At 35.3% G+C, this 16,064-nt stretch overlaps 1 protein-coding gene across 6 annotated transcripts in view; it reads right to left on the bottom strand.

Moving 5' to 3' along the window:
- si:dkey-288a3.2 overlaps window positions 1-16,064 on the bottom strand; it is an 83,963-nt gene that overhangs the window by 23,066 nt on the left and 44,833 nt on the right. Inside the window, exon 11 of one of the 6 annotated variants that reach the window (XM_073928378.1) lies at window positions 10,747-11,626. The exons of 4 other annotated variants lie outside the window; for them this stretch is intronic. In XM_073928378.1, the coding sequence (XP_073784479.1) occupies window positions 11,585-11,626 (42 nt within the window). In that variant the 3' untranslated portion in view covers window positions 10,747-11,584. Of the gene's footprint in view, window positions 1-10,746; window positions 11,627-16,064 lie in introns of those variants that run through there. One more of the 6 variants, XR_012393323.1, reaches the window with a different exon arrangement.

Here is a 16,064-nt window from a genome sequence, read left to right as displayed (position 1 = left end):
GTCAAGTTTGAGATATTAATTAATTATTTAAATATTTCCTATTTGATTATTTTAATTAGTTTGTAAAATCAAATTAAATCTAAGTAAAAAATAATAATAATGATATTAATAATGCTCCAAAAAAGCATGCAAATATTTTGCTAATTAATATCTTCTACCAAAAATCTATAAATCAGATCTAGTACTTCATTCTCCCACTAAACTAACACATTTGCATCCATAAATCCTGATACGCTGCCACAAACCTACTCACACAACAGAAATCATAAATATTTTGATCCATAAATTCATTCCGACTAAGTCTGGTGGCTTAAAATTATCAAGTTTTTTGTTTTACATTTGTGCAAAACTACAAATAAACATATATTAAAATGTTCAATTTAGCTTAACAGCATATTTTCGTTAATTACCTCATATTACTCACGAGAAGTACAATGAATGCGCAATCTGATAATTATAAGCGCGCTCATATTGGAAGAGTATCAGTCGAATGTGTCAAAATAAAGTTAGAGCACTAAAGCTGAGCAACTCCGTCATCAACACACACACACACACACACACTCGCGCAGTGAATGGTATGAATATATATCTCCACCGAGGACGGCAGTCAGCTCTGCTCTCCCGGCTGATTCAAAAATGTATCTTTCAGGCGTTTATTATCAATTTGACTTTATCTTCTCTTTACCAGAGGTGTGAAATCTCCACCTCATACGTGTAATTAAGGTGGGCCGCGGTGCTTAAGAGAGGCTTGATTTGAAGCGATTACCAGAAGCGAGAGCTGAAAAGTACACCGCTGTGACCTCAGGGGCAGACTGGAGAGCTGCTGGCTGAAGCCACGGCTAATTTAATTGATCTCCTCAGCTTTACATTTAAATATCATCACAGTGGCGATGAGCTCCAGATAGGCTTTGTTCTTGCGTGTGGCTGAGGAGAGATTATTCGCCGTGCAGATCTGACCTGATGGCTTCCCTCCCCGCTAAACTCTTGTGTTTGTTCAGCCTAAGAGAGCCAGACATCGATCCGCCCGCTTGGAAAGAGGCAGTTTGGGTGATGGTTGGTTTCAACTGTTGTCGCTACACGTGAGAAGGGGATTGTCTGAGAGTAGACACAAAAATAAAAAAAGCCAAGTGCCCTTTGTGTGTAGAATTCTTTTTACAATAAACTAGAGCTGCGCTACATATCGAGAAATGATTGTCATCGCGATAATAGTATATGTAATATCCATATCGCAGGAAGGAGGATTATATTGAAAAAGTTTTATGTTTGTGTGCTACATGCATAAGTTGTTTATCCAAATCTGACCAATCAGATGGGTCCTTTATTATCTTCATCCCCACCTCATCAGTAGGTGCTGTTATGTGAACCAAAAGCTAAAAATAAATACTAATTCTGAGAAACAAGAGAGGAAAAATACAACAACCAATAAGAATTAGATTTTCCAGAATTTTTAAAGTCAAAATGTTTGCACCTTGACATATTTATTTTCATTTATTAGCTCAGTAAAAAAAAAAATTGTTGCTTAAGGGAGAAAAGACTAGGAATAATAAAAAGCAGAAAACGGTCAAACTTGCTCTACAAACAAGTGTTTGCATGACTATACAAAGCATAATAATATAATATAATATGAAAATAAACTGAAGTCAATGAGACCGGAAGTCTTAAGCCAAAAAGATTCAAATGGCTGTGCCTGCCCGTAGAATAAGGAATAAGGTGCATATATAGTTGAAGTCAGAATTATTATCCCCCTTTTTATTTATTTATTTATTTATTTTATTATTTTTTTTATATATCCCAAATTATGTTTAACAGAGCAAAGAAATTTTCATAGTATATCGGACAATATTTTTTCTTCTGGAGAAAGTCTTATTTGTTTAATTAATTTTTTTTAAACACCATTTTAAGGACAAAATTATTAGCCCCTTTAAGCTATATTTATTTCCCGATAGTCTACAGATCAAGCCATAATTATACAATAACTTGCCTAATTACCCTATGCTGCCTAGTTAACCTAATTAACCTAGTTAAGCCTTTAAATGTCACTTTAAGCTGTATAGACGTGTCTTGAAAAATATCTAGTAAAATATTATTTACTGTCATCAAGGCAAAGATAAAATAAATCAACTATTAGAGATGAGTTATTAAAACTTCTATGTTTAGAAATGTGTTGAAAAAAATCTTCACTCTGTTAAACAGAAATTGGGGGAAAAAATAAACAGGGGGGCAAATATTTCAGGGAGGCTAATAATTGTGACTTCAACTGTGTATATATATATATATATATATATATATATATATATATATATATATATATATATATATATATATATATATATATGTATATATATATATATATATATATATATATATATATATATATATATATATATATATAAAATAGTGCTTTGCAATATAGTTAAATCATAAGAAATATCACAACATTCAACAACAATACTGAATATCGCAATTTTTTTCCAGTATCTAGCAGACTCTACTATAGACTGTTTTAAAGCAGCTTCTATCGAATAAGCAAGAAAATAACAGAATCTGTGATGCAAACTCCATCAAACAGCCATTATGTCATTACTGTAGTCATTATTCAGCTTGAGTCAGTTTAGTGTTTGTTTAATAACTGAATTCAGCTCGATTCAATGTTCATTGTCACTTTTACCTAGTGTAAGTTTTATGACTAGGGCTTTGCAATTGACCATGTGTGACCCTGGACCACAAAACCAGTCTTAAGGGTCAATTTTTTGGAAATTGATATTTGTATCATCTGTAAGCTGAATAAATAAGTTTGATGTAGTGTTTATTAAGATACAGGACAAAGTTGGCTGAGATACAATCTGAAATCTGAGCATGAAAAAAAAAACTACAGAAAATAATGCTCTTAAAGTTGTCAAATTAAGTTCTTACCAATGCATATTACTAATTAAAATGAAAGTTTTTGATATATTTATGGAAGGAAACTAAATATCTTAATGAAACATAATTTTTACTTAATATTTTAATGTATCATTTTGATCAGGGGTCACGTTAAGTCACGTTTATTTTGATAGTGCCTTATAATCTAGATTGTGTCAAAGCCGCTTTACTGCTGAACATAAAAAGAAAAAAAGCAATATTAGGATCTATTTAGTATTCTGTATCAGGCAGGCAGCAGAGTAATGATAGAAGGCTAGTGTAGTTTTACTAAGATTAAAACTGATTCAGTTCAATTTGATATGAATGTCACTGTTGAAAGATGATCCACTGAAGAGCAGCTTCCACAAACCAAGCAAGCCAGAGGCGACAGTGACAAGAACCAAAACTCTACCAATGAAAAAAAAGTTCCTAAAATTTAGTTTTATATTTTAGTCATCTGAATAATTTAGTTGACTACATTTCACTGAAAATCTAACATGTTCAGTAAAATCAGAAAACATCAATTAAGCATATTCATTCATTCATTCATTCATTCATTCATTCATTCATTCATTAATTCATTAATTCATTTTCTTTTCAGCTTAGTCCCTTTATTCATCTGGGGTCACCACAGCGGAATGAACCACCAACTTATCCAGCATATGTTTTACGCAGTGGATGCCCTTCCAGCTGCAACACAACATTGGGAAACACCCATGCACTTTTGCATTCACACACATACACTAAGGCCAATTTTAGCTTATTCAATTATCCTGTACCACATGTCTTTGGACTGTGGGGGAAACCAGAGCACCCGAAGGAAACTCACGCGAACACGAGGAGCACTTGCAAACTCCACACAGAAATGCTAACTGACTCAGCCGGGGCTCGTACCAGCAACTTTCTTGCTGTGAGGCGATCATGCTACCGACTGTGCCAACATGACGCCCAATTAAGCATATAACTACCATTTCTAATTACATTATATACTCTTGGAGAAAAGACTTTACATTAATATGAATAATATTAAGGTGTGAATACAATCATAGATTGTTACTGTTGTGGCTTAACATTAAACAAAAACTCTTTTCATAAAATGCATTGTTTATAATAACTTAGCTATATATAGCATTTTTTTTATTTATTCACGCAGACACATTTATTTGCATAAATGAAGTATAATTAAAACTAAGTTACTGTACTGAAGTTATTAGATCAAATGCTGTTTTCTTTTCTTAGTTATATTAGGTTGCTGTTGGTTCATAACATCTTACTCTCCAGAGACCGATCCAGAGAAGGGATGTAAAGGAGAATATCAGATCAGTAAATTGTGCGGGAAATCGCAAATTCAAAAGTGAAGGCGAAGCATAAAGTTTGTTGTGGCAAATATAGTGCAGACACTTTCAGTTTACAATTGTACTGCATATTGTCCTCTAGTGACACATTTCACTTTACATTTAAACATATTTTCATCAACTTTTACGTTTAACCAGCTGCAAAGTCTGACTGTATAACATACTATATTATTATAGTATTATGCTACATCTATACTGTAAAATTGAAGATACCAACAACATTAAGAACTAGCTTCCATGTATGCGGTCAATTGATACGATTTTGATTGATATGGCTTTCAATGGTTATGAAAACACCATGCCACCACATTATGTTTAAATATGTTATGTCACCATTCCATTATCACCATCAACCGACAAATCCTGTGATACTGTGTGATTATCGGATGTGTTTGATTTGCACATGAACATGATTCAAGAAGGAGCGAAACACGCACAAATATAGGCTAAATTGGTCTTGGTAGTTTGAATAAACAAGTAAATACACAGAAAAATGGCAAAAAGCCTTACATAGTTTTGTGTGACTCATACAGTTATATCTTGAATGAACATAACATGTACATGTATACATCTCTATACATGAACCGCACATGCTCTGCGCAAAAACAAAGTCTACTCAAATAATGCACTGACAGGACATGTTGTACTTATTGCTTGCAATAGCGCTAATGTGCTTTCATGGCAATGTTAGTTAAATGACGCCTCTTGACTCATTCACTTTATTTATATATATATATATATATATATATATATATATATATATATATATATATATATATATATATATATATATATATATATATATATATATATATATAATTTAATTAATTTAAATAATTAAGTGCCATTGATATTATATGACACTATCATTACAGCAACAAAAAAAATCAAATAATCATTGACTGCTCTTATGTGATTACCTAGATTAACTAACGCTAGTAAGAAGCAATGTACACTAAAAATGCAGAGTTGTTTCAACTCAAATTTGGGTTAAAAAAATCCACATACTAATAAAAAATGTTTTCTGAAATTTTACCCAGAGGTTTGGTTTGGTTTACCCAAATTTGGGTGGAAACAACACATCATTTTTTAAAGACATGTATATTTGTTTCTATTGAATTGTCTTATTCTTGTTTACTAACTGACAAGCACCCCATTACAAAGTGTCTACAGAAGTCTAGAACATCTGTTTAATTACAATGTTGATGTTGAACAATTATTCATTCATTTATTCATTCATTTTCCTTCAGCTTAGTCCCTTTATTCCTCAGAGTTACCCACAGTGGAATGAACCACCAACTTATCAAGCATATGATTTACACAGTGTATGCTCTTCCAGCTGCAACCCAGTACTGGGCAACACCTAAACAGGAGAACATGCAAGCTCCACACAGAAATACCAACTAGCCCAGCCGGGAATTCGAACCAGTGACCTTCTTGTTGTGAGGCAACAGTGCTAACCACTGAGCCACCGTGCCGCCATTGCACAATTAGCTTATTATAAATCTAATTTTATTAAAATTAGAAGCTCAGGTCACTTCAATTTTTTTTAGTTTAATAACATCATCATTTATAAATCCGCTACACAGAAGGTAAAAGTTCTGTTGTTCAGCTTGAGTCAACATTGATTTAGTTCAGTTCAATAACAGTGTTGATGTTGCATCATTTGTCAGCTATGAATAAATACTTGATTCAGCAGAAAGCTCTGCAGAAGACAATAGTATAATTTAGCTCAGTGTTTCTCAACCACGTTCCTGGAGGACCACCAGCTCTGCACATTTTCCATGTCTCCTTAACCAAACACACCTGATTCAGATCATCAGCTCATTAGCAGAGACTGAAAGACGTGTAATGGGTGTGACAAACAAAAGAGACATCCAAAATATGCAGTGTTGGTGGTCCTCCAGGAGCATGGTCGAGAAACACTTATCAGTTTAAGTTCTGTTGTAATCGAACAATGATATTATTAAATATTCAGTGTCTTTTAAAGCCCAAGTTCTGTACAAAATCTGAAGGGGACTGTTGCAAGAAAAGCCAAAAGCTGAACTGCATAAAAGTGAGTGCGGTCCTCCAGGAGCATAATCGAACATTGATATTATAAAATATTAAGTGTCTTTTAAAGCCCAAGTTCTGTACAAAATCTGAAGAGGACTGTTGCAAGAAAACCCAAAAGCCAAACTGCATAAAAGTGACTGCATTTAATATAAAACAGAAATAGAACACTGCCTCTAATTCTAAATGCATTTTCCTCCGCTCAACTATGACAATAACATCCAATCATTCAAAGCAGGAAGCATTGAAATTCCACATTAGAAAAGAAAAAGAGACAGAGAGAGAGAGAGAGAGAGAGAGAGAGATAGATAGAGATAGAGGGAATTTAATAAAAGGACCAAGACACAGAAGAGGAAGGAGAAAGGAAAACAGGCAGTGGCGCCCGAGCGAGCCGCATTAGCCAGTGTAGCGCTGGTCGTCCTCTCTGCAGGTCCTGCCTGTGCTGATTTTAATGAGTCATTTCGATGCACGCTATGAAGATTAGGTGCCGGTGACGGCACTTCGCCATCTGTAAGGTAGCCGAGCGGTCACAGTAATCCATCTCACACTCTGTGTCGAGAGTAGAGAGACGGCGGGACAAGGTCACTACAGGTGGAACCGCTAACGCAGTGACAGAACGGTGCTCGGAAACCTTTTCAGAGAAGCCGTTTCTCAAAAGATTTTGTTTTTATTTACCGTGAGGTGACTGAGCTTGAGATCAAAGATGGAAAAAACTGAGCATTTTTCTCTCATTTGGAATCACTGTGCAGCAATTTCGGGTCTGGGTGACCGGTTGAGATGAGATGTTATGAAAAGTTACAACTCGAATTCCTTTCAAAGCACTAAACTAAGCCTCAATGTATATATGGAGTGTTTTTCAGTCGCTAAGTGGTGTCAAGGATCTTTGAGCAAGCTGTAAATCAAGAGTGCACCTTGGCTATTTACAGCAAATTATACAGCATGAATGATTCAGTGATTAGAAACATTCTGGCATTCATTACTTTCGCAAGGTCTGAAGGACTTAAACACTGCTAGCTCTTCACTGTGTACAAATGCCCAAAACCTTGAGTGAGAGAGAGAGAGAGACGGAGAGAATCACAGGAACGAATTTATTTAAAATACATGCTCAGATATTAATAACACTCGAAACTTCAGATCATCCTTATTAGAAAACGCTCAAGTTTTTGTTAGTAAGATGGCTGCTAAACTTGCTTTTAGACTGGCTTTTGATTAATGGGGATGTGTCAAAGAGAAAGTCGCTTTTAACCGTCTGTGTATGTGCGCTACAAGTGTAAGGTTATTTCATTATTTTTTTTTTTTTTTCTACCGCTGTGATTAGAAACATGGGGAAGAAGGTAAGACAACAGTGGAAAGAGACAAAACCCCGACTGTCTGCGTAAATGCATACAAATTGCTGCTGATGAGGTCTTTACTGGGAGGCTGTTTATCTCGTAATACCTCTAGTTTTAAAACAGCACACTGTCCCCGCTCTTCAGGTGTTCATTTGAATAGACCGAGCTGAATGAGTCATTCTGTAATTGATCCCTGGGGGACGAGGATGTCTAGGCCCACCGAATCCACATTTTCCCCAATTACGTATGCCGTCGCGCTCCAAAAACAGAATCAGAGCGTACATCCCAGTCAGAATGCCTGTGCTACTCACGCAACCTCACAGACACTATCTGCCTTTATAGGGGCCCTACAAACTGCTCGCTTCTTCCTGCACACTAAGCTATAGCCACTTGCTTTGCATCACAACGTAATTTATTTACATTCATGACATAATATTGTGTAAAAAAATATACATATTAGCACAATATCAAAATTGAAGTATTTCATAATGCAATAATACTATTACATATTAAAATGAAGGAAGTAAAATAACACATGCAATAAAGACTATTTTGAAGAATGTAAACAATAACAATGGTCCTCATAGCTTTCGAGATTCCTGAAAGGTCCACATATTGGTAGAAAATGTTATGATAGCTGATTTAAAGTTAAGTCAAGATTGAATTGCCTCTTGTTACAGTTATGAAATAGATTGAGAACAAGCAGGAAATGTTCACGAGCCAATGACATCTCTACATTAAAATAGTCTACACTCATTTGATATTTTTATATTGAAGATGGCCAAACTAGGGCACGTGGGCCAAAGTTGACCTATGGTTCCCTTTGATTAATGTAGCCCTTTTTTTTTGTTTTATTGTTAAAAGCTAACTGAAATTAATGTTTCAATTAAATAGTGTAAATTAATCAGATTTAGTTTAAATGTACATACTGTCACCCGACAATCCAGAGACATTAGTTAATACATATTAGTTAAAACTTTTTTTGCACTGTTGCCCTCTGGAAGAAGGTTCAGAAGCATTAAATGCTTTGGTCACACTTCATTTTTATAGTCTTATTTCTTGAATTTAAGTTACGTTCCATCTACATGCCAACTAATTCTCATTAGATTATAAGTAGACTGTTAGTCTGGGGTTGGGGTTATAGTTAGTCTTAGTTGACATGTACTTGCTAAATGTCTTATAGTCAGATAAATGTTTGTTGAAGGAGTAGTATCAACAGATATTAAGCAAACAGTCTACTAATACTTGTTACCAATGCTTTTCTAATAGATAAATATTCACCAATGTTCCTGAGGCCATAAGGCTTTATAACCTTACATTTTAGCAAGTTTTTAAATTTTAAATTATTATTATTACTTTTTGTAGTATTATCATAATCATGAAGTTACTATGAAGCATGCTGGTTTGTGTCTTTTAATGTTGTTTGTTTGTAATTGATTTGTCTCTGTGTTTGTTGTATCATGATGCTACTGCCCTATTGTTGGTAAACTTAAACTAAATTATGCTCTACAATTTTCTAAATCAAAACCATTCAATAAATTAACAATCCAATAACATTGTTAACATAATTAGAATTTACTTCTCTTTCATATTTTAAGATATAGTTTATTCACATGATGGCAAAAGCTACATTTTCTGGATCATAACTCCAGTCTTCAGTATCCCACGAGAATTAATTCTGATTTGATGCTCAGGAAACAAGCTGATGTTAAAAAAAAGCGGCTTAATTTTCATGCTTATTGGATGAAAAAAGTTAAAAAAGAAAAGCATTTATTTACTTGTTTGATGGTAATTTTACTTTAATCAAGACTTATTGCAACTTTGATCAGTTGAAAGTATTTGTGAAGAAAAAAGTTAGCATATTTCACAAAAAAAAACCATCTTTTTATATTATATATGATATATTAGTTGAATATATTACTGTGAGGGCAACACAGCAACTCAGTGGTAAGCACTATGGCCTCACAGCAGGAAGGTACATGAATTGAATAAACTAAATTGGCATAGTGTTTATGGGTGTTTCCCAGTAATGGGTTGTGGCTGGAATGGCATCTGCGGCATAAAACATGTGCCATAATAGTTGGCGGTTCATTCCGCTGTGGCGACCACTGAAATAAGTTAAAGTAAGCTGAAGGAAAAAAAAACTACAGTTGACGACAGAATTATCAAACCCCCCTTTTTTTTTAATTTTTCCCAATTGGTTTAATAGATGCAGGATATTTTTTAAAGTATGTCTGATAAAAACATTTTCATCTGGTGAAAGTCTTATTTTTTTCTTATTTTTAAACGATTTTAAGGTCAAATTTATTAGCCCCTTTAAGCTTTTTTTTTTTTTAACAGAACAGTCTACAGAACTAACCATGATTATACAATAACTTGCCTAATTACCCTAATCTACCCAGTTAACCTAATTAACCTAGTTAACCCTTAAATATCACTTTAAGCTGTATAGAAGTGTCTTAAAAAATATCTAGTAAAATATTATGTATTGTCATCATAGCAAAGATAAAAGAAATCAGCTAAAAACTAGTTATTAAAACTATTATGTTTCGAAATGTGTTGATTTACGGCTGGGTAATAATTCTGACTTCAACTGAACTTGGTAATAATTTAAATGCATAATTTAAACCAGTGTAATGATACAGTACTGTCTGCAATGCCGTATGGACTGATTATTCTATATACACACTTTCTCATATTTTGCCTTGACCATGAATATAGCTGAATGCACCGTAAGGCCACTACTGTGCGATTGGCACATACACACTGAGTGCAAACAGCTACACTATTGTACCACTGAACACACCACAAAACATGTCTCTCTCTATCTCTATCTCCATCTGATCTGCCAGAGTTTAAATGACAGCCACCCGCGTGCTTAGTGAATGGGCACGTAGGCTTGCACTGGACGACAGGAAAATGGAAAACAGCATGCGTGGATTGCTGACTGGAGGTCAGTCAGACAGAAGCAGAACTTCGGGATATAAATACAATTCACCTTCCCGTTCCACTGCAGCCACTGACTCACTGAAGTCAGAACAGAGACCATCTTTCAAAAGTCTTACACAAGTAGAAAAGGTTTTTTTTTTTTTTTTTTTTGTATTTTTCCACCCCATCCTGCAAGACCGAAGCTTTAAAAATAAAACCAAAAGACATGTGTTTTGCTTTCTGGAAAGTGCAAATAGACTTCAAATAAAATAAAAAAAAAGCAAAACACATTCTAAACAACTGATGGTGTATAAAAAAACTAAATAAAAAAAAAAAATTGGAGCATGTGCAGAAAGTGTTTGGAGGGCATTAATGTCTGTAGGACATGGCAGAGCTTCTCGGTTCAGACCCAAAGCTGTGGTGATGGAGTGGCTGCGAGTTAATTACTGATTACCTCTGGGGCCGTTCACCTGTGAGCCCATCATTACCTCACACCCACGCCAAGCAGGTGCCATCCCTGGTTGTCCGCCACGCTTGTCTACTGTGGCACGATTCCCTGGCCTGGGCCTAAAACCACAGGAGCGCATGGCACAGCTCGAACCCTATAACATCTAGCGCTATCTGGCCAGAGGTCATTTTCTCCATCTCCCAACCCCCCACCCATCTCCGCTGGATCTGGATCTCTTTCTTTGGCCTGGCTTGAGGACACACGGGCAGGGAAACAGCTGGCCTATGCCTGCCCGCTTGGACATGGCACTTTTAGAGCATGGATAGTGGTGCCCACCACACCAGCTGATCCTCTCCCAGGGTCCCTGTCACGATGATGTCTTCATCGCTAACCGGAGCAGACGCCCGCTCCTGGCAGCAACTGGAGGTGACAACAAATCCAATTATCTCCCCTCCATGGAGCCCAGGCAGCCCATGCCGGTGTGACAGAGACGAGGACGGGGACAGGCAATGCCCTGCCCATGCCATTCCATTTTAGTGGACAAACACACAAACCACTGCCCCATCACTCTAGTCACAGGGACAGGAGGACAAACAGAGGGCTCCAGTGGTCTAAGGGAGGAAAACACAAAGAAACTGACTGAAAGAGAAAGTGATAATAAGATGGATAATCACCTGATAATATCATGCGCTGAAAGGCTATTTCTGTTAAGATTTTATTGAGACTCTTCTCACTTGTTTTGTCATACTCTAAGGTTGCATTTACAATGAATGCTTCAACCCAATTACGATTTTTCTCCAATGGGGCATAGATCAGAAACAGCTCATTTAGGTGCAGGAAAACATCACATGGATTCCAATTTACTCAAATCAGGTTTAGGCCTTGTTCATATGTCAAAATTTATCAGATATGAATCTGATCCATGACCTTGTGTCGACAGTGTAAGCAGGTAGATCAAATTTTCACCTGTCAATGTGAGTCTAACGTCATTAAAAACTTTAGCGAATGACGTCATCTTTGATGCTTTCAATTCAGAACAGACTCCAGCATTTATGCATGTTAACAAAAGAGCACGAGCACAACATCCACCATTTAAACAATATAAACTATATATAAAACTATTGCATGCATAACCAGCATAAATCACACCATGGACATAACATTATAATCCCTATTGGTTTAAAAAATCCTCAATTAAAATAATATGGCCAAACAATACATTTTCTGTCACAAACTATAGTAAAACTACTTTTATTTTCAACTGTTGATTAAACAACAGATTAAATACATGAATGGTGCACTCTTTTATTATTAGCTGTCAGCACTCGCTGTTTTTTTTCTATGTCAGTGTAAACACAGACAGTACATGTGATGCAATATGTAAGCGGGTTATCAAAAATATTTGGTTACAGTCACAAGATCAGAATTGACCATCAAGATCTGCAGTGTAAATGCAGCCTAAATCACTTCTGCAGTAATGTGCAAGTACTAATAAATGAGCAAACCCATGTTATGTGGCTTTTTTAGGTAAGCTGGAAGGGATATGAATGAATAGGATGTGAATGGCAACAATGATATATTTTAGTGCAATGCAGCAAAATATAGGTTCAATCCAAAATAGAAATTCTGTTACCAATTACACTCCTTCATGTTGTTGCAGTCCCTTGAGACCTTGGTTTATCGTCAGAACACAAATTAAAATGTTTTAGATGAAATCCAAAACCTCTTTTATCCTCCATAGACAGCAATGGTCTTTTAGACATTGAAATCCAGAAAAGGAACCAAAAAAAATCTTGAAATAATCCATGTGACTTCATTGGTTCAACTATGATCATAGAAAGCTCCAAAAGCATCTTTGTTTGCCAGAAAAACTGTAAAAACTACTTTGTCTGTCTATGTCTTTCACGTCAGATAAGGGTGGACCTGGAACTTTGTGTCCTTTGTACGATTACAATTAAACCACTGAAGTCAAATAGAATGTAGACCGGAACAGAGTTTGAAATGACATTAGAATATGCAGTGCTCAGCATAATTGAGTACACCCCATTTTAAAAAAAGAATATTTGTTTCTCAGTGAATAAAGGCAATGTATTTTGGTGCATTTAAACAAAACAGATTTATTAAACAGATATATTTATTAAAATAATATTTTAGTCACCAAACATATTTAGAAATTGAAAGATAATACAATTAAATTCAAGCAAAATATTGCAAAAAATACAACCTATATATTTTTCTAGATTTTCTCCAGATTTTACTGATCTAATCTATATGCACAAATATAATTTTATATAGCTTCCTATTAAAATATGAATTTAAAAGATAGATTTGTGAGGGTTGTACTTATATATGCTAAGCACTGTATAAACGAAGAGATACTATTCTTTTGTTTAATAAATGATTGCTACGTTTTTTGGTATACCATGGCAAATTGGTCAACCATAATTCCATAGTAATCCTGCCGTCAGTCATGGTGGTTTGTCATTGACGCAAATGTCCCACCACATGGATATATATAAGACATTAGCCAGAACACTGACTTAATGCATGCTGTGCTCAAATCTGATTTGTGATGAGTGTTTTTTGATGAGCCCTCAGTTAACCTGTATAAACCAATTAAATATCCATATACAAAATGAGCTTACACTGGAAGCATCAGAGAAGTGTTGAATGCATGTTAAAGAAATAAGAATTGATTGTTTATTGTTGTTTGCAGGTCATCTTCACCTCTGATTATTAGCCGGAGAAAGAGTGTAAGATGTTTTTAAACAAGTAAGTACAGCTACTACTGAACAATTATTTCTCATTATATTGTAATTTTTACATGATTAAATAACTGAAATATTTAAATGTGTTTTATGAGGATGTGTATTGGTCAGAATTCTTTATTAAAGTATTATTGGTTAACAGATCTTCCACTCTTAAATCACTCCTTAGTATTCCATGGCCTGGTGCTAATTGATGTTTATAATATCCAACTACCAAAGGCACAATATATAAAACAATATAAGTTTTATACTGTATATTAATGCTTTTTTTTACCACAGTGAAACTAGGAATCAGTAAGAATTGGAATTGATAAGCAGAATTGGATTTGTTGAAACTCAAATTATTCCCAAACCTAGATGCAAGGATGTTTTGAAGTTGCTGAGTCCTTCATTCAAGTGATTCATGCAAATACACTGACTCACACTAAAGGTTCATAAGATACCATGGGGTATGGATCTTCAAACTCATCTGATTGTGAAATGGATATATAATGCTCCAAAAAAGGAACTGTCCCCTATCTCTATTACTGTCTTTCTAATATTAACATACATAATTCTCAAAAGAACGACTATGGCTGTCTGATCTGTCTCTGCCCAATACGACTGTCGATTAGGAAACTGTGTGGGATAATACATTATACACTTCACATGATGTGGGAATGTCCAGAGGTGCAAAAACTTTGGGATTCTGTGTTGGACTTTTTATTGAAAGTTACAAAAATGTGTTTTCCCAAAGATCCTGCACTGCTATTATTGATTGATAACTCTCAGTTTCCCTTAAATGCAAAGGTCCGTAAATTTTGGTTAGCTGCTTCAAAGGTGGAAACCCCCTCATGATCTCTCTGTTGCATTCACTATTAAAAAAACTGTATCTGTAACTGTCATCAGCACAGATCAACCATGCTAAACTGGACATTCTGATGGTGTGGAAAATCTATATAGGTGACGTCAAAGAAATCTTGGACTATTTTTTAAAGATTTTATTTTTGGCCTTTTTGCCTTTATTAAGCCGATAGGACAGTATTTCAAACAGGAAACAAAGTGGGGGAGAGAGGAGTGGTAAGGACGGGAAATATCCTCGCATTTAAGATTCAAACTCGGGACATCCTGAAGTGCTACAGCACCATATGACAGCGCAGTAACCACTAAGCTATTGCACTGACAGAAATCTTGGACATTGAACACTGACTCATACAGGAACTACACACAACTTATGTTTCACTTGTAGAATTGCAATTACTGGTCATAATTTGATGAGTCACTGAACCGCCACTGAATGCTTTGTTCAAAAACATTGATTCATTCATTAAATGCCACTGTTGTTTGTTGCTCAGAGATCTTCTGCAGTTTGCTTGTGGCGTCCTTTCAAACTTATTTCATGTGTGAAAAAATAGACAATACTTTCTTAAAAGTAGTTACTAAACAGTTCTTACTGGACTATTGTTTAAATCTAAATGCCAGCAACATAAATTGACTAGTGCATCACTAAAATAAAACATTTTAGATTTTCTGTCATAGAAAGCCTAAAAAAGGCATAAAATGACTTCTTAAAGGGGAAACGAAGCACTCAATCCAGTTTACCTTGTTTTGTTTACTGGATTCCACTTTAATGAAAATATATTAAACAAACGGCATGTTTTACTATAGATTTTTAGAATTTTTTTAGAACATCTTAGAATATCGCTGTGTCATCACAAGGTTGGTTCCATTCCCCTAGCTGAACAGATACTGTGGAAGTAATGGACTGAACACAGCGACTGCAAAGCTTAACTTAACCCAATACGTGAAGTTGTAATCGTAGTGCTGGTGCTGTATTGTGCTACCTGACTGCCTGTCTGTGTTTCAACCATGGTAGTAACGGACTGATCACAGGGACTGGATAGCCTAATTTAACCCAATGCATGAAGCTGTAGACGTGCATTAAAGCTGGTGCAAATACAACAAATACAAGCATTTAAGTGTCTTAAGTTGAGAATTACTCTTTTGCTAATACCTTTAGTTTGATACGTTTTGGTCCACTCTCTCACGCTGCCTGACGAGGGGATTTACATTCAGTCTAATGCAACAATTAAAATGACTTCACGCTTTACTAAGTCACGTCTTTGTGGATCATGTCAAGTAAACGGAAACTGAACCAAGCCTGTGATGTCAGACACAGCGATATTCCAAGATGGCAGCACACTAGGTCTAAAATCTATATTAAACATGCCGTCTCCTGCTAAATGGTTACATTAATCAAGTTTGTTTAATATATTTCCAATAAAGTGGAAGTCAATTTACA

This window comes from Danio rerio, chromosome 17, assembly GCF_049306965.1.
Source record: "Danio rerio strain Tuebingen ecotype United States chromosome 17, GRCz12tu, whole genome shotgun sequence".
NCBI classification, from domain to species: Eukaryota; Metazoa; Chordata; class Actinopteri; order Cypriniformes; family Danionidae; genus Danio; species Danio rerio.
Note: the sequence above shows the minus strand (reverse complement) of the source record. Positions and strands in the feature narration are given on the sequence as shown.